This window comes from Phoenix dactylifera, chromosome 12, assembly GCF_009389715.1.
Source record: "Phoenix dactylifera cultivar Barhee BC4 chromosome 12, palm_55x_up_171113_PBpolish2nd_filt_p, whole genome shotgun sequence".
Taxonomy (NCBI): domain Eukaryota; kingdom Viridiplantae; phylum Streptophyta; class Magnoliopsida; order Arecales; family Arecaceae; genus Phoenix; species Phoenix dactylifera.
Window position 1 is genome coordinate 3,717,962 of NC_052403.1, and position 19,114 is coordinate 3,737,075.

At 40.4% G+C, this 19,114-nt stretch overlaps 1 protein-coding gene across 1 annotated transcript; it reads left to right on the forward strand.

The window, feature by feature from the left end:
* The first annotated feature begins 12,825 nt into the window (after positions 1-12,825).
* Positions 12,826-17,920, forward strand: LOC103719732 (protein DETOXIFICATION 21-like). The gene is made up of 8 exons (XM_008809109.4): positions 12,826-13,135; positions 14,329-14,870; positions 15,005-15,091; positions 15,209-15,265; positions 15,579-15,817; positions 16,712-16,830; positions 17,267-17,353; positions 17,554-17,920. The coding sequence occupies exons 1-8, from the start codon at positions 12,872-12,874 to the stop codon at positions 17,632-17,634; spliced, it is 1,476 nt and encodes a 491-aa protein (XP_008807331.2). The 5' UTR covers positions 12,826-12,871; the 3' UTR covers positions 17,635-17,920.
* The last annotated feature ends 1,194 nt before the right edge of the window (positions 17,921-19,114 follow it).

The window sequence follows — 19,114 nt, forward strand, 5'->3', positions numbered from 1 at the left end:
CAAGTCATGGGTCACCCAGCACCTCATAATTATGATATAACCAAATTAGATTTGCCCAATTTCTTTCTCAAAAATACAAAAAAATTGGATCCGATTCGAATCCGAACCCGATCCGACTCGGACCCGGATCCGATCCAACCCGACCCGATCTTCAACCGGATCGGGTCTGGGTCCAAAATTAGGATCCGAACAAAAAATCGGATCGGATCGGGGTCACCCAGGATCCGACCCGATCCGACCCATTTGCACCCCTGTTACACACCTCACTGGCTCAAAAAAACACACATAATGCTGCATCTGGTTAACTCTCTGTTTCATGCGAAGAAAATTTGTAAAGAATTATATATTTCTAAATTCAATTAAAAGCAGATTTTAACATTAATTATATCTGTCTCGGATTTGATAAAGGTTGTTCTCCGAGGGAGAGAGAGTAAATTAATTAACCATGATGTCCGTATCTATGGCTTTAGCTCGAGCATGGTGAAAATTGGAGCCGTGGGCCAAATGATTGCTTACGGTAGGTGCCTAAGATGAAAAAATAATACTTCACACGGCTCGTTCATGCGGTGTACCGAAATGAGCGCTTGATGGATGGAGTTTTTTTTTTTTTGCTAAAAAAAAAAAAGGGAGCAGGGAGGAGGAAGGGACAAGCCCAACTCCGCGTAGCAGCCCTCACTGGGCCCCCCACCCCGCCAGGAGAATGTTCGATGCGGGCAAACCGGGGCGTATGTTGGGCACGCCGACCTATTTTACTTATACCCTCCCCACCCGTGAGCCGGCTTGGTTACCCGACCCGACCCTCCGTATGAGTACGTCACACCTGGCACCACCCAAGCTATCAGCCGACCAGTAGTACTTCCAGACCCCGTGTCCAGGCGTGGAGCATTCGGTCTCCAAATTTAATCGATGCCCGTGCGTTTCGAACCTGGAACCACTTGGTTGGAAGTAAACGCTCCGTTCCAACTGAGCTACCACCTTGGTGGCTTGATGGATGGAGTTTACCATTTATCCCTTGAAGAGGCCCTCAATCATTATGCCAAAATGAGTTCACTGGGAATTAGGTAGGATGTCTAAGTCGATGATCGAAGTCAAAAAATGTGAGCTCACATAAGAGACGTGACGGTAGAGGAGGACTGATGCTTTGGGAGACCCAAAAACAAAGGAAAGTTTATTGTTTTGTTGTCCAGATCGAGCGTACGGTGGAGGGTCAATCATTAAGTAGGAAATATAATTAAATCCAAACCTGCCATTGTTGTGGGACGGACATAGTGAAAGTTAATGGCTTGGATCATACGTCAGCCATTTTAAATGGCAGTCTGCTGTCCAATTGGCCATAAATGTGGCAAGTGAAGCCAAAACGTTCTGCTCTCTATCAAAAGCCTGTAAAATAGTGCAACATGGCGGCAAGAACTTAAAAAAAAATTGTACGTCCATCTACTCTCGTGTACATTTCTTTTTGTTTGTAGCGGCAATGGCTAAAACTTCTTTTACCACCTTTGAATTCACCGGAGTGATTCAGATTCGACACGCGGACGTTAATTAAATATAAAAATTAGATGTCTCTCTACTAATTTATTTCATAAAATAACTATATGATATCACGTACTCACACAAAAAAAGAATTATTATACTAGTGAAATTTTATCATGAATAAAAAAATATGAATAAAAAATATTCTATCTGTATCAAACATTCTCTACTGAAGAGGGTATGGATACAGTGAAGATTGCTACATAGGTAAGGTTCTTCCTTCTCTCTTCAGGAAAAAAAAAAAAAATCTTGTTTTTATTCAACTTGGGAACTTAGATGTGAACTTTTTGATTTTTTGGGGTTACAGAACATTATTTTATTTATATATCTATTTTTCCAACACCGGGTGCAGTTTTGTTATTATTTTATCTTGAATAACTACACTGGGCGCAGCTTTTCATCTATTAAGATATAATGGAAAAAGTTTTAGCATCGGCCTCACGCAATCGGGGTTGGAGCCCGAAACGAATGCACCTTGCAACCTGCACGTTAAAAAAGAGAAGAAAATAGTCACATGGTTTTCCCATGCACTTCCTGATCCCACCACACGTGAATAAACTAAATATTATTTTAAGATTCGTTCGTTTTTTTTCTTTGGTAAATACGGTAATTTATATAGCTCTAACTTAAGTACGACCTGCCAAATCACGAGAAAGCAAAGCGTACAAAGAAGAAAGAATATCTCCTATAGAGAAGAGGGGAAACAGACAAAAAATAAAAAATATCTTATATTTAGTTAATTTTTTAAAAAAATAGTAAAATATTTTTTATAAAAATAAAATTTAAATATTTTGTAAAAATAAATTTATATAGGATACGAAAAAGTCCAATTTTTGTTAATTAGAAATTGGAGATTTTTTTTAAAAAAAGAGAAAATGGGATAAAATCTTTTTTTATTAAGAGCATAACAAGTATTTGATACAATTTTTTTAAAAAAATATATGTTCAACTAAATATGAGTCACTTTAAAATATGCTACTTTTTTATAATTAATTAAACATGCAAAAAAAAATTTAGGCATCATAAGCCACTTTGTTTTTCCTTTGGGTAGATAAGACCTATAATAAGTTTTGGACTACACTATTTGGTAAGCCTCCTTTAATACCCCTAAATGCTTTCCAATCTCTAAAATTAAAAATACTTAATTTTAAGCCATTGATACAACTCCTAGGAGGATTAATTTGGGTTTGGGTTTTATCTTCCTCACAAGAGAATGATTCATCTTCTTTCACACCATTGGTCGTTTGATTGCACCATGCACAAATCTCAAAGCAATTATTGGGCGATCCAAGCACCTTGGAGGGCATGAATGATGGTTCCTACAAGTGGAAGGAGACTAAGTCTACCCATGCCTTTCCACAAGCTTCACATGGCCGTTTAGTTCATGAAAGAGGCTTCCATACATGCCATGTGTGACATTATAAGCTCTACCGCTCATATCCAAGATTGGGACAGTTGATGTGCCATTATGATGGTAATATTATATAGAAAGCATAGTAAGAATGTTATTTTACATAGAACCATTAATTTTATCCAATTAGTTGGTTCACTGGTTTCTTTCTATCTCTATTTCTATGCATTTTAGGTTCTATATAGAGATAATAAAAAGACAAGATTCTGGAGAATTTATCTGCACTTATGCTACTGAGCTTCCTTCTTTATTGTATTATTTTATTTTCTCTGATTTGGCACGCTGTACCTACATAAAGCTATATGAAATGCCCTTTTTTCACCACAAAGAAAAAAAAAAGATGACAGCCAAATTAATTAAATAAATAACTAGCTTAGAGAGAATTTGAATAAATTTAGCTTTAAAATAAAAAATAAGCAAAAAAAATCTAACAGAAATGCATTATTATACATGACGTCATGGTAAACATGATTGATTCAATGTACCAAAAAAATATATGATTAGATCAGTCATTCTGACCAAGAAGCTTCGAGTTGGCTAAAGAGAAGACAGCCTTTTATATGGAATTGAGAAGAAAAGGAATATTAGTTTCTTTTTTTATCTTGTTCGACATGAACCAATGACATTATGATTGTTAATTTGAAATTTATTATATTAATCAAGATTTTGATATATCAATTCTAGAAATATCATTCAAGATTTTACTAATTCTCTCTATCTAAAAAAAACTGAAATCACTATATTTTGATCCTAATCACCCTGTGGACTTGGACGATGTGTCAATCACCATGAACTTTTTTTAAAAAAAGCGGACGAATCTCATATATTTAGTATGAGTACATCCAAAAAAATCAGCAAACAAAATATCCGAAAAAGAGAGTGACAAAACTGCACCAACTGTCCACATCTAATTATCAGAGTAATCGGCTATGAAAAAAGCAATTCAGTTTGCAGCTCTATTCAACTCGTATTAAATATAGCATGCTCTAAAAGTAGTGAATTCTCTCGCATACTACCATGTATCTAGAAGTAGAGAATCTTTGTGAGTCTTCAGTCTATGTGTGAGGCCCAATAGTCCCACATCGGAAAGACTCGTTCCAGAGCCTGGGCATATGAGGCGGGTGTCTCCAAATCCTGCAGACGCGTTTTGGGTGGAAAACAAAACCGAGGAGGGGCGAAGGACGCTTGCGTGAAGCCCCAGAATCGGACAATATCTGGCAGCAGAGCCCCGTGTTCCCCCCTCATGTGGCCCCCACGTGGGCATTAGGTGCCTCACGTGCCTCGCAGAGGCGGGGACGTGACATTTGGTATCAGAGCCGAGGACGGCTCTTGTCCGATGGTGGAAAGGGTGTGAGGCCCAATAGTCCCACATCGGAAAGACTCGTTCCAGAGGCTGGGTATATGAGGCGGGTGTCTCCAAATCCTGCAGACGCGTTTTGGGTGGAAAACAAAACCGGGGAGGGGTGAAGGACGCTTGCGTGAAGCCCCAGAACCGAACAATATCTGGCAGGGGAGCCCCGTGTTCCCCCCTCATGTGGCCCCCACGTGGGCACTAGGTGCCTCTCGTGCCTCGCAGAGACGGGGGCGTGACACTATGAATCCAACTAATGATGGTGGCCAGAGATTTCACATGGTAGCTGCGTGCCTAGCCAGGATGGGTGTGAAAGTATCACCCAAGCCACCTACTCACCAAGCCTTGGGATTGAGAGCTATGTTTGAATTTAATTAAAATTTAGTATTTTAAATTCAGATATATGATCTTGGAAATTTTGCAATAAAGCTTTCACTTGCACACGTTCCAGATGTGTGGAGACCGTATCTTGGAAATTTGAAGCCGGTAAGATCTACCAATAAAATACTCCAAGGCCGGAATTGTAAAATAAAGTCGATCCTTTGATGCAAGTGAATTGGGAAGCCCGAGTTGCATCGCCACCTATCCTCTAGTTAGGGCCAAAAAGAAGCCTGGTTAGGTTAATTCAAGATTAGCTTAATAAAATCAAAAAAAGGATGCAAGTTCATGATCTTGGACTCATTAGCTCAATGTCAAAAGAATATAAGACCTTGTCTTAGACTTAGGTATGTTCAACCAAACAAATGTTGGTGATGTCATTATTTCAAATGGAACTTGAAACCTATCCTTGGCGAGAAAAGGCGCCACTCATAGCTGACTGGGTTGCCTCCTATGCGGCCCACCACTCCAAAGGTTTTGCATAGATGGAGCGTGACAGAGTCTCGAGCTCTTTATCTGCTTTGTTGTTTTCTGATTTTGTTGGCCGTATCTACACCCGCAAGGTATGAACCGCCGTTGTACCAAAAAAACCAAGAAGAAAAGGTGTCACTAGAACTTACTATTTGTCGGTGGACTCTCAGACTCCTCCAATATATTTATATGTATACACATACACACATGTATAAAGAAGCTATCATATATATATATATATATATATATATATATATATATATATATATATATAAAAGAGCTATCATAGCTTCTTCTAGAAACTTCGAATAGCTTCTCGAAAACTTCTTCTCAAGAGACGAGAGGAATCAAGAGATTTTCAGCTCGCACTTCAATGCAAACATTATGACCAAATGATCCGGGTCGCGTACTTTTAAAATCATTGTGTTGAAGTGTTTGACGTACTCACAAAGGAACTCTCCATCCTATTGCTTGGTGACAAACAAATACTCTATTCCTTTCCACTGTCAGCAACTACTAACAAAATGTGCCATGAATAGTTGGCCGAATTGTTCAAATGAATGAATTGAGTTCGGTTGCAGCACAGTATACCACAACCAAGCTGTCTTTATAAGAGTAGCTAGAAAATTTAGCAAAACACTACATCGGTGGCTTCTTGGAGCATCATGAGGGCTTTGAAGCTTTCCAAATGATCCAAGAGACCGGTAGTCCCATTGTAGACATTCAGCTAGGGTATCTTGAACCAATGAGGAAGAGGTTCCTCCATGATCTTAGCCAAAAACAAAGAGTTAGTTGTGAAATCAACTTTGTCCTTGAGCTCGACATTGTAGCCTCTTAAGGTCTTGAGACGTTGATCCATCTCCTGGAACCTACGGTCAAGGTCAACTCCCTCCTCAAGATTCTCTCAGAACGATGATTAATTCTTCGATGCTTAAGTTAGATATAACTCTCAAGGAACAGAAGGAAGCTTGGGAGGAGCATAGAGACAATACAAGAAAGTCGACAGAGAACTTACTTGAAGAGTCCCCAGAAATATAATACATAGGTGAGGATTGAAACCCATCATCGAGTAAGTTGAGGGAGATCCACTGGTTGATAAGGCAACAAACCACGTATATTGCTCATAAATCTCATCCGCATTTTTCGGTAGCAAGATTTGCCCGAGTATCACATTTGTTAAGAAACAGCTAGTGATACAGCCAAGTTCTTTTATTTATGGAGAGGGTTTGAATTGCAGAGGACTCTCCGCATGTCGTTAGAGTAAATGATCATATTGGCAAGCTTCAAATAATCAACCCACATATGGATGACACAAGCTTTCATTATTTGGTTCATGATTCCAGCATTGGTCGGTTTCAAAATGCATAAGAACCAGTAATATAATCATTATTAATTTAAAATTTATTATATTAAACAGAAAGTAGGAAATTTTTAAGTCGCCTCGTGTCTTGAATAGAGTCTTCACGTGGTGGCTGCCACCTACCCACCCAGCCTTCGGACGGAGAGACCCGGCGCTTCGCAGACAATAGGACCAGATCACCAACTGTTTTAATTTAACTGAAATTTAGTATTTTAAATTCACATACGTGACCCAGGCAATTTCACAATAATACTTTCACGTGCTAGGCACTGGCACACGTCTCACACGTGTGGAGCACGTAAAATTGCCAACCAAATCGGTGGGGCCCGTTTCCTTAATCGAGCTTAGGGTGGGCCCATCAGTGACAAACAACTCGTACATGATGTTGGTCCAGGCGTTATACGAAGTGCCGTTCTTTGGACGACAATTTCTCATTTGCGTGTCGCACGCACAGTTTTTTTAGTACCCTTAATTTTCTCCCGGTGACAGCCTTGCATTCACGAGAAATTTGTCATTTGTTGTGGAGGGATTACCATGCTAAATATAATCAATTATTTGCTTAAAAAAATAAGTAAAAGTTATGTAGATACAAGATCTTAATTAATAGCTGTTGAAATACAAGGTCCCAAGTAGATCCATGCGTCAATTGTGCTAGCAAGATCTATCGGTAAAATACTCCAAGCTCGAAAATTATGCTACATATTCGATCCCTTGCTAAAATTAGATTAGAAAACCCTAGTTGCAGTTCCTCTAACTAGAGCCAAAAAGAAGCCTATTAGGTTAATTCAAGATTAGAACTCATGTTCCTGGACTCATTAGCACAATAATGTTGAAAGAGTACAAGAGCTCGCCTTAGACAAACACGTTATAGTAAATATGTTTGTGACATCATTATTCAAAATTGAACTTGAAATCTTTCCATCCCAAAAAAAATGTCATCGGTGTTGTTGCTGGAAATGGGACCCGGAGGTGATCGCGGACCAAAGGGGGGAGCTTCTGCCGCAGGCGGTTGTAGAAGGCTGTCTTCGGGAGATGATAGCGGCTGACGGCTACCTCCGGAGAACTTGCAAAAGCATGGGCTGGAGGTTCCGGCAAAGGCCCTCCGATGTTAAAGTCAGAGAGGAATTTGGAGATAGTTTTTTAGTGGAGAAGCCCAGGCGTGGAGGAGGAAGAGTCCCCGTCTTCCTGAAGTTCTTCCTCTTTATAGGAGGTGGTGTGGCAGTTACACGCTATCAGGCATTATGGCGGGGATTTCGGACCGAAATACGTTATCTCAATTGGCCTGGAAATTTGAATTAACTGGCCCTTGGTAGAAAACAGAAGGATTTGAATTCGACAGCTGTCGTAGCATAAATTGCGGAGGCCGATCCCGGATATGGAGAACGTGGAAGCCGTTTCGATTCAGAGATTAGCTTGATTTTCGGTGAAGTCGGCTGTGGGTTTTGACTGTGTCCTTTCTAGCCTCGGGATCGAGCAGGCTCTGCTCGGTCAAGGTGCGCTTGTCGAGCTCGTGCTCGCCGAGCCCATGGCTGCCAAGACCATATCTGTTGAGATCACGTGCGTCGTCAGATTTGGGTTCCTCAGCCACGTGTGTTGGTGGGCCCACTTTTCCCCCATCAATAGGCGCCCACACACACACATATATATATATATATATATGTATGTATGTATGTATAAAGTAGAAATATGGTAGTATTTTTGATGTATAATTTCTAAAAAGCAGAGATGGATAGATTTTTATCACTAAATATTAATAATGAAAATACTATTTAAGTAGATTGAGTAAAACCGCGCACATGCCGACTTTATGTAATGCTTATTCTCGTCCCGGACCACCAATTATTGCACGGAGCGATGGGTGTTAGGTCGCTGCACGCGATTCGATTAGTTCTTATAAATTTCTATTTTCCGACGGACAGGGCCATCTGGCCGACGCGCAAAAGCCGCGAGCGTGCAGGCTTTTTCCCTCCCGGTCAACCTAAAAGCTGAAACACATGATTTGAGTTGGTTTCGTCCACGGCCATTCCAGGATGGTCGGATCACGTGCTAGAAATTTATTTCATATTCTTTTTGGGTCACTCTTCTAGAACCTCTTGTAATCCAACCAGATCCATAATGGAGCCAGTATAAGACTATCGTTTAAGCTTATAAGCTCTCGTGCAGATCCAAAGAGACTTCAAAGCATCGCACCGGACGCGTTATCTTTAAGCGTATTTTACGGATCGTCGTACATGATTTTTCCCATCATTGTTTATCACGTTGGATTGCTGAATTCAACGGCGACAACTATAGAGACGAAGCTTTAAGATGGCACGAAAAAGCATCTTCTATATAAGACGAAAGCTAAAGATGGAATGCATCATTTTTTGAGAGCGACAAGACTATGGTGATCAATTGATTATAAAAGAAAGGGCGGCAAAGAGATGGAAGCTCTCTTCTATATCCCTCTTCTATAATTCTACCAAATTATTGTTTTTGATTTTGTTGGCTGTCTTTATACTAGATTAAGATGAGCTGCCCTTGTATATAAAAATAAATAAATAAACAGTAAACATGAGGTTGATTTATAGCATTTTTTTAATTTCCAGTAGGTTACACGACAGTCGGAAAACTGCACTTCAGCAACCGCACAACCAAAGACTGGAAGTATCCACTTTCCGGCGTGCATTTCCGAGAAGCACGTAAAAGTTGTTTCCAGTCACGGTCCTCGGTGGGAACACAAACTATGCTTGCCTAATGCTTATCTTACTATCGTGATGGCCAACAAGCAAGATGATAAGGTACGATTGAGTTTATTCTAACAAAATATCTTAGTCAGACCTTTCTAGCCAACTTAAAGATTAGAATGAGCAAACTAAAAGCAACTGACCTCCAAAACTGATATTTCAGCTTAACTAGTTAGCCCGACAATCAACTCGAGCCTAGCGAAACCTCCTCACAGCGGAATCAACTTGGCCTTTGGAGCGGGCATGGTACCAATAATTTTGCCACTTGATTGTTACGCCACATCGTCAATTGTTGCAGCATGATCCTAAAGACACGATTCTTAAAAAATTCGGGATCCCAGCTATAAATCAACCCAAAGATCCTCCACAAGAGGCAATCTAGAAGAACCATAAAAACCTTAGTTGAATAATATTTTGTTTTTCTAGTTCTTTCTTCTACTTCATTTCTCAATAAAGAAATCCTCTCTAGCTTAATAATTGAAGGGTCCCATCGGAGCCAATCCCACGACCACCGTAACCTTGTTTATTGTCTTGCAAATCTGCGAAAACAGCCTATGTCATCAATTTAGGATCGGCAGCAATATTTTAAAAATCTATTCCATAAAAATAATGTTAGTTTAGATTGTTATAATTAAGTTTATAATCATTAGAGGAACAGCCTAGTTCATTATTGGTTTATAAACTAAACAGCGCATGTTGCAAGCTAAAAAACTTCTGCAAACGAGTCAGAGAAAATTCTTCCATCTAAGATGCATCATGGTGTTCCTCAACTTACACTATAAAAAAATTTATTTTTTTCGTACTTTTTAAAGTTTTTGCCGGCACTTATAAGCATCAGTAAATTTTCCGCCGATGCTTTCTAAAGCGCCGCAAAAGCATTGGTTAGGTGAGAGTGAAAAAAAATTACTGATGCTTTTAAAAAGCAATGCTAAAGAATCGGTTTTTAGCGACGCTTAAATTGATATTTTTTATAATGATGCTTTAAAGCGTCGTTATAATTTTTTTTGAAATATATACACATTTTCTACTAGAGAATAATTTAAATTTTATAATTCAGAAGACTCGTTCCAGTGCAACAAAAGTGAACATGATCTTGACGCTAGGCACATTTTTTTTAAAACACGCATCAGATAATCCCAGGGAATAAATTTCATCATCAGTGATCTCTTACTCCATGTACAAGAGATGACACTTCCACTTCCATTTTAAAAATTCATATAACTCCTAGCAATACAAATTAAATCTCAAGTGTTAGTGCATTATTTCCAATATCGAGACAAGAAAACAAGACAGCCCATCAAAATTGAAGCTTTAAAAAATCTACTCTGCTTGAAAGATCCTTCAAGCATGGACAACATCAACCCGCTAGATCCCTCAAGTTCCAAAGCATGTTTTTTTTAGTAGTGGGCATCGACCAGGATTTTCTTCAGAGTTGTCAAAGAGGCATAATCTAAGGATTTGATGGAGATGTGGACGTCCTCATAGCAGATCTCGACTTTGGAGGTGAGGCTGATGAGGCTCCCGATATACGAATCCGCCGCTAGCGAGGACGAAGACGAAGGCAAAGACGAGTTGGAGCTCGATCCCTCAGCGGCCACCCTAACCTTGGCTTCAAAGCCAAGAAAGTAGAGATCCAAAGGCCAAGGGGGAACGAAAGTAAAAAAAAATGGAAAAGAAGGGAAGAACCTCGAAGAGATCTAATGAGTGAGAAGATGAGATGATGCTAATTACCCCATGCAGGCGAGAAGCTGAGAGATCCACGAGTACCATCGGATCTTCGCCTACCATGCTAGGTTCGTCCTGTGATCGCATCCAGAAAGGACTTAGACCTAGATTTAGGGCAAGAGGGAAGAGGTCGGCGAGATGGGGATGATCCCCAACTCCACAACTTTTTTTTTTAAATCTCAAATTGAAACGAATTTCACATGCTCTATATGACCTTGAGGAAAGTAGAAGATCCTCTCCCCATCCTCTGTATCTGAAATAGAGAATAATAAGAATCAAGCGAATCCACGAGCAAAAATTCGTACAAAAAGAGAAACTGGATACCCATCTCTACCGGCTGTAGAGCTCTACCTCTCCTGGGAGCGTCGGAGGCTGGGGTCCGCATAGCGTCGGCGCTAGACTTGCTGCATACGGAGGAGAAGCTATCCCCCTTTCCATTACCACCGTTTTCTCTCGTTGTCACCTCTGACGACGCCATATCATGGTCCCCACAGGAGATCTATCATCCACGCCCCAAAATCGAATGTTTCTACCGGTCAATCGCCTCTCGAACCTCTAATTCGACGACATCAGAGACGAGAGCAATCCGTAATTTGAAGATTTGTCGCCGAAACTCCCCCAAAACCCTAGATATCACTCTAATACTCCTTTGAAGCCTCCGGATCTCTCTCTCTCTCTCTCTCTCTCTCTCTCTCATACCCCTTTCTTCTGAGCAAGACAAACAAAATAAATAGAGGCAATGGGGATCGGGAGGCAAGTGATGGAGAGAGGAGGGGAGGGGACTAGGGATTTGTAAGTAGGGGGGAGGGCTTCCGATGATGCTTTCTAAAGTGCTATTGGGGGCGGGGGCATACAGGGTGTTGGGGCAATCAGCCTCCGATGATGCTTTCTATGGCGGCGTTGGAGGAATCATCCTGTTTATTTCCGACGACCCTTTTTAGCGTCGTCTAAATCAGATTCTGCTCACGATTTCAGAAAAGCGTCGGTATCTCCCAACGCTATTTAGAAGAGTCGGCAAAGTTTGGCATGCATGCCAAATTGCCGACATTTCTCCCTAGCGTTGGCAATTTGGTGTCAGGAATAACTATTTTTTCCTGTAGTATTAGTATACAACTCAAAGATATCGGCGTAACATAGTAGACTAATAGGTGGTATTGCAACAACGATTTTCGACCTACTAAAAGTCTAAAATGAAAAATTATTTGTCTATCTATTTTCCTTTAATTCCAACAATTTTTTTTAGCATAAAATTTAAAAGTTTTATGAAAATTCATTAAAATTATGAAATACGATGAAGGCAAGTCATAAACTACGTCACTGCTTGGTTTTGATGTTTGAATTTTTCTCCTAAAAAATATCATGTGAATTATTTTTAAGACAATCTCAAGGTACAGGACCCAACAGTGGTACTTGTTTTTTTATGGTTCTAATCAACTTATCACTCCCATCAAAAAAAAAAAAAAACCGTGCGGTCTAAAAGTTTTGTCTACCATAATTGATGGACGTTCAATCATTCTGAAAACATTATTATAATATTATATGCATTGCGTAGGTGCAACAGCGATACGGTATCGCTAAAAGGACATCGAATCCAGATATTCGCTCACCTGTCCTGGCGGGGCCCAGCCATGCTGCTCACATGCTCTTGACCATTCGATGGGAGCGTGAATCCTGAGGCACCACGTTCCGTTCATGCGGCTTGTCGGACGGCCAAACGGTCCGACGCCTGGCGAACCCGAGCCCCGTGAGCCCTCGCGAAAGCGAAATTCCCCTTCTACCCTATATCTTATACGACGGTGGTAGTTGCCGTTGCTCATTTTGGTCATTTTACAAGCTCGCTCGCTACGGGCGCTCCCTACAAAAACCCTCCCCTAACCTCGAGAAGAGAGAGAGAAGGAGAGAGACAGAGAGGGAGGGAGATGGCGAACGAGTTAAAGGCGAAGCTCCTCCATGAGGAGCGGAAGGGGGAGGTGGCGGCGGAGGAGGAGGAGAAGTTGAGCAGGAGGCTGTGGGTGGAGAACAAGAAGCTGTGGGTGGTGGCGGGGCCGTCCATCTTCACGCGCTTCTCAACGTTCGGCGTGACGGTCATCAGCCAAGCGTTCATCGGCCACCTCGGCGCCACCGAGCTCGCCGCCTACGCCATCGTCTCCACCGTCCTCATGCGCTTCGCCAACGGCATCCTGGTACGTCCTCCGATCCTTGTTTGTGCCATCGTCCGCATCATTGAGAAGGGATGAGGAAAGGATGTGTGGGTAGAAACAAGTGAGAGACAAACGTAAGAAACCATCCATCAGCTATCTCAAAATTTTAGTGATGTCAAAACCAAATTAAAAGGTGATTTTTTTATTTATATATCATAGAAACTTGTAGAAATGCAAGTCTAGCAATCTTCCATGATCCCTCCTAACTACTCGCCTTGCCTCATCTTTTCATGAGAAATTCCGAGGACTCTGCAATGAAGGACTGGACCAGGGCAGTCTCTGCTCCAACTTCAACTTTTTGAATCTTTTTTCTGTCCCTTTTTCCTCCTTCTTGATCAGTTCTTTTGTTGATGACCTTAGAGCCTTCTATACTGTTTTGGTATCTCCTTTCATTACTTCAATGAAAAATGATTGGGCCTCACCTAATCTTTTCTCAAAAAAGAGTACAGAAGATGATGAATCTTAAGCTTTGACAGAGAACTGAAGAAACGTAGAGGAAGAAGATTAAAATGATGTCGTCTTTTGCAATTGGAGTTCACTCCAAGTAGAGATGATGGATTTGCCAAAAAGAGAGTAATATAATATAATCCACGGGAAATTATAACTAAAACAACCTTTTTGATCTGCAGTACGGTTTTCTTCTAAGGATGGATGGCCTCATCCCTATTGCTTGCTCCTTAGACTCTCTTCGTTCTCACCTAAGGAGAATTGACCATATTAAGCGTACCTTTCTTCCGAATAAAAGGAATTACAGCTTTTTTTTTTTTTTTTTTTTTTGAGAAACCCAAAGCATGCAAACCTATACCTTGACATTTCAAACTCATGTTAAATACTTGATACGTACTAGATCTGCCGATTGGCACCCCTCAACCCAGCAAATGTGCTGGGAGAGGCTTTGGATAAGATAACGGAGCTTGCATCCTCCTCCGTCTCAGGAGAAAAAAAGAAGAAGGAAACATTAGCTCTATAGATTGATGAACCAGTTGCAGAGTATCCTCCTCCATTCACTAAATTTAGGATAATAGATTTAGCTATACTAAAAATATGCGATGATAACAAATCTTATATTCATGGAAGAATTAATATCTCTTAGTTTCAGTGAAACAATTTAATTCTGTCTTAGTTTCAGTGAAGCAATTTGATCGGTAGCTTGAGTCTTATCTTCTACACTGCAGCTGGGCATGGCAAGTGCATTGGAAACTCTTTGTGGGCAATCTTATGGCGCAGAACAATACCACATGCTAGGCATCTATCTCCAAAGGTCTTGGATCATCTTGTTTATGTGCAGCCTAGTAATCCTTCCAGTCTTTATCTTCACGACTCCACTCCTTAAGCTACTTGGTCAAGAGGAGTCCATTGCGGAAATGGCTGGCACGATCTCACTATGGTACATCCCAGTCATGTTCTCCTACATATGGGCATTCACACTCCAAATGTATCTTCAAGCTCAGAGCAAGAACATCATCATCACATATTTGGCAGTCCTGACACTTGCTCTCCACATCTTCCTCTCATGGTTCTTGACCATAAAGCTTAAGCTGGCCCTCGCCGGCGTGATGGGCTCAATGATCTTGGCAATGTGGATACCTGTGATTGGTCAGCTTGGTTTCGTGTTCTTCGGGGGTTGCCCTGAGACTTGGACAGGGTTTTCATTTGCTGCTTTTAAGGATCTGGGGGCAATTATCAAGCTCTCCCTGTCATCTGGTCTCATGCTTTGGTACTAGCTTCCTTTTCCTCTTATTTAAGAATATACCTCTTCTTCCACGGTGGCAAACCTTAGCACTGTCTTGTGAAAAAGCTTGATAGATTCTTCAATTTTTTTCTTCTAAAGTAGCTTTGTTACCTATGCAGTCTGGAGCTCTGGTACAACACCGTCTTGGTTCTTCTGACAGGTTACATGAAGAACGCAGAGGTTGCCATAGATGCCCTCTCCATCTGGTACTCATATTGCTCCAATGGAATTTCTTATCTCTTTGCTGCTTCTGAATCATTTTTCTTCTCGTGCTCTATTTACTGTTGATTTTGATATCAATTAGTCTTCATCAATTCCAACAGCCTCAATATTAATGGATGGGAGATGATGATTTCTGTTGGCTTCTTGGCTGCAGCAGGGTATGCCCACTCTTCTAGTATTTTATCTTACCCCAGTTTAGGATTCTTTTGCTCTTTCTTTGCACATTGAGAATTATAACAATACAAAAGCTTGTGTTGTCAACAAAGTTGAACAACAGCTTATAATTTCATCGAGGCATCCATAATATCACTTTATGCATTTCTATCAGGGAAAAAAAAAGGGGAATCACTTTATGCCTGACAACAAAGTGTAGCTAGATATTCTTTGTGATTAGTGATATAAGCACTTTTCTTGAGCACTGAGAATTTTTTGGATGTTTCTTTGTGCTGCCCTTGGATAAAAAAAATTCAGAGTTCGGGTGGCAAATGAACTTGGAGCAGGGAGTGCAAGAAGGGCACAGTTCTCTATCATCAATGTAGTGGTTACATCCTCGATCATCGGATCTGTGTTTTTTGTGTTGTTTCTGGTGTTCCGTAGCAGCCTTGCTTACATATTTACTGATAGTGAAGCAGTGGCCAGAGCAGTTGATGACCTCTCTCTGCTATTGGCTTTCTCCATACTGCTGAACAGTGTTCAACCAGTGCTTTCAGGTAAGTTTCTTTTGAAAACGTTCACAAGGTTGTATGATTATATTAACTAGTCAAATGTTCCCATCAGTCTATCCTAATTTTGATTTTAAGCTTTAGGATGCTCCTAGCCCATTATTGACACTCAAAGATTCCTGATGCTGTTGATATTAAGAGATCAAAGTCAAACTATGAAATCTTCTTAAGACTGCATTTGTAATGCTTGATGTTCCGTTACTATGAGTTATTTGAAAAAACTTCTGATTAGATTTGCATCAGCCCCTCCTTGGAAGGAACCATAGATACATATTAAGAATGAAAAATATAGCGATACCTCTATATGTTTCTAATGGGAGTTCCCCATATATTATTATAAGATTGTCATCTTTAATCCTTTCCTACATAGATGAGGATAATCTCGAGAGGAATATATCGTTGTTGTGAAACCTACAGAGTAATTAAGAAGAGAATAGTGGAGCCGCATTTATTTAGTCTTTTTGTGTGAGATCAGTAGCCAAAGATATGAGATAAGCTCTCGATGAAATGATGAGAACACTGTGCTTCAATTTTTTCCAATCAAATGCTACTAATTCAGAATACCTCTATATCTGGATACGGGTTCACATATTCTTCTCTCAGGTGGAACCTTCGTTTAAGGCTCCAGAAACACAATTAACACAGTATTGTTCTTGACAAATCCATTCTAGAAAGAAACCATCGAAACATAAGAAATTGAGCTGCTTCCCACAACATACATGTTGTTGATGACATGAAATCATCTCGCAATCTTTATGTGATGCTTCTGATTTTTATCTTAAGAGGGAATAAGTTGCAATATATTTGTTGGAACCATTTATTGCTTCCTTTTGTCTGGACTTAATGATGTGATCTCCTTTCATTGTTACATTTGCTGTCCAGGGGTTGCCGTTGGTGCTGGTTGGCAGAGTGTGGTTGCTTATGTAAACATAACAAGCTACTACTTGATCGGCATTCCTCTAGGAGTCGTGCTTGGTTACGTGCTTGGTTTTCATGTGAAGGTTAGAATTGAGTTCCGATCTCTAATGCTGCTGCTTTGCATCTCAAATCAGACCAGTCTATATTGCAACATAACATCATGCTTAGATGTCATTATTTCTGTTCGGTCCTTTGGCAACATGCAGGCAATAATTATTTGCATAGAACAGTGATACTGAATAGAGCATCTAGTGTTTGCTGAAAAAAGATTAGAGCAGCTGATATCTGTTTAGGCATCTTAGGCCACAATAAATTTGAATGATAACAATACCTACAGGCTTCACTGCAAGATTTTAAATATACATCCTGAAAAGTTTATCTGTGGATTTTTCTCAATGAAAAAGAAGCTATATTATAGATTTTGCTCGTAATATCCATCAGCTTGCTACAGAATAATTTCATGCAGTAAAATTAAGAAATAAGGGCTGAATCTTTGTTACCTCTTCGATCTGATTGCAGGGTATTTGGGTTGGAATGTTAGTTGGAACAGCTGTTCAAACTCTAGTGCTTCTGGGCATTACCATGAAAACAGACTGGGAAATGCAGGTAATCCAAACATTGCATGCATTAATGCTCTATTTGCTCCCAGAGTTACTATAATTGCATGCGCTGCTCCTAGTTCCCACAATGGAAAAAAATAATAAATTTCAGCTATCACAGTTAGGATGGAGTTATAAGCATCAATATATACGCACTCACTCTCATAAGCGTGATCGATCCTCGTTATTTTTTTGCATGGCTTACAGGTTGTTTTGGCTCAAGAGCGCTTAAACAAGTGGTATATGGAAGCATCAAGGAGGTCAAATGGTTCCAGGGGAGCTCCTTAGGCTCCTCTTTTTTTTTTTTTCTTTTCTTTTTTCTTTTTGATACATCCAATTGTTTTCGATGAGGCAGCGGTCGGATCAAAGCATGGCATATATTCTAAGGTTTCCTTTACATGAAAAACTTCATTCAATAGCTCTCCCCAACTAAAAGAAACAACCTCCTGTCATGCTTTTGCCTAGTTATATTGCCTTGAGTACTTTTGATCTCTTCCACCATGCTCAGTTTTGTGTACATGGTGAGACTTGATGCACCATGACTCTTTTTGCGAGAATATATGCATTCACTCTACAACATAGCCTCCATCATGTTTTCAAGGTAAAATTGCCTTATGCGTTGGTTTTAGGTTGCCTTGACATCCTTTGGTCATGTTCACAATAGAGTAGATGACTGTTCTGCAGAATGTCTTGTGAGTTGTGACAGCATGAATGGGGTAAAAAAAAAAGAGAGAGAAAAAAACAAGCAGCTTGATCTCTTCTCTGTTCCATTTCTTGGATGAAAAATGTTCTTCCTCTCATGACAAAAAAATAAATAAGTGAATAAATAGAAAGATAAGTTTAAATAAATACATAGTAAAGATTAATGAGCCATAGTATCTTGTGCAATTCAATATTGTAGGCGATATCCGTGCTAGCATACGCATTTGATATCTGATAAATTCCCAAGTCAATAACCATAATTTGGAAGAGTTAACTGTTTCTTGCCCTTGATTTCCTATAGAATGGAGCGACTATAACTCCACTGTAACTCACAAAATAAACATATGTTGTACAATTGATTTATAGGATTGCAAAAAAAAATTTCGCTATTATGACTTGTCCATGGGTTGATGTATGTAATTCGTATGGAGCAGAAACTTTTAGTGGTCTAATTTGTGTGGCTAGACCGTTGTTGTTGCTGTTGTTGTTCAATGCTAGGGTGCCATTTTTTAGGACCAAATTAGGCAAACCAAGCTTTGAAATGCTTAGGGTTGGCTAGCAGTGTGAAAGGTATGATCAAACTTGAGTTCTGCTGTGAGGCTAGGCCTCATCGGGCCGTCCTGTTGGCCCGGCCCAACATTCGAACGCGGACCGAAAGCCCTTCTGAACAAGAACCAAGGCAAAGCTTTGGTTGAGTACGGCGGAGGAGGACGTGTCCTCCTCCTCTTCATACTCTGCCGAAGACTAGATTTCCTAGTCTCTGCTCTATATAAGCCCCACTCCATCCTCCACCACTGGAGAACCAATCCAATCGGGGTTTAATCGCCGGATTCTTCTCTCATTTCTTCCACGATTATCGATTATTATCGACACCTTTGCCATGGCCAAGCGCTGCCAGAGGCCAGGTGAGAGCCAAAATCTTTTGATTTCCTAGAACATCCGCACACCCTAATTAAATGATCTCACAACTGCATCCATCTCCAACATGTCTAAGCCAAGAGTAGTGATGCTAGGTCGCCTTTGACCTCCAAACAATCTCTGAGTGCCTTCTAGATGTTCTTAGTAA

Coding starts and splice junctions, on each gene's coding strand:
- LOC103719732 (XM_008809109.4), top strand. CDS start 12,872: ATGGCGAACGAGTTAAAGGCGAAGCTCCTCCATGAGGAGCGGAAGGGG. Junction 14,871..15,004: donor TCATCTGGTCTCATGCTTTG/GTACTAGCTTCC, acceptor TTACCTATGCAG/TCTGGAGCTCTGGTACAACA. Junction 16,831..17,266: donor TGCTTGGTTTTCATGTGAAG/GTTAGAATTGAG, acceptor ATCTGATTGCAG/GGTATTTGGGTTGGAATGTT.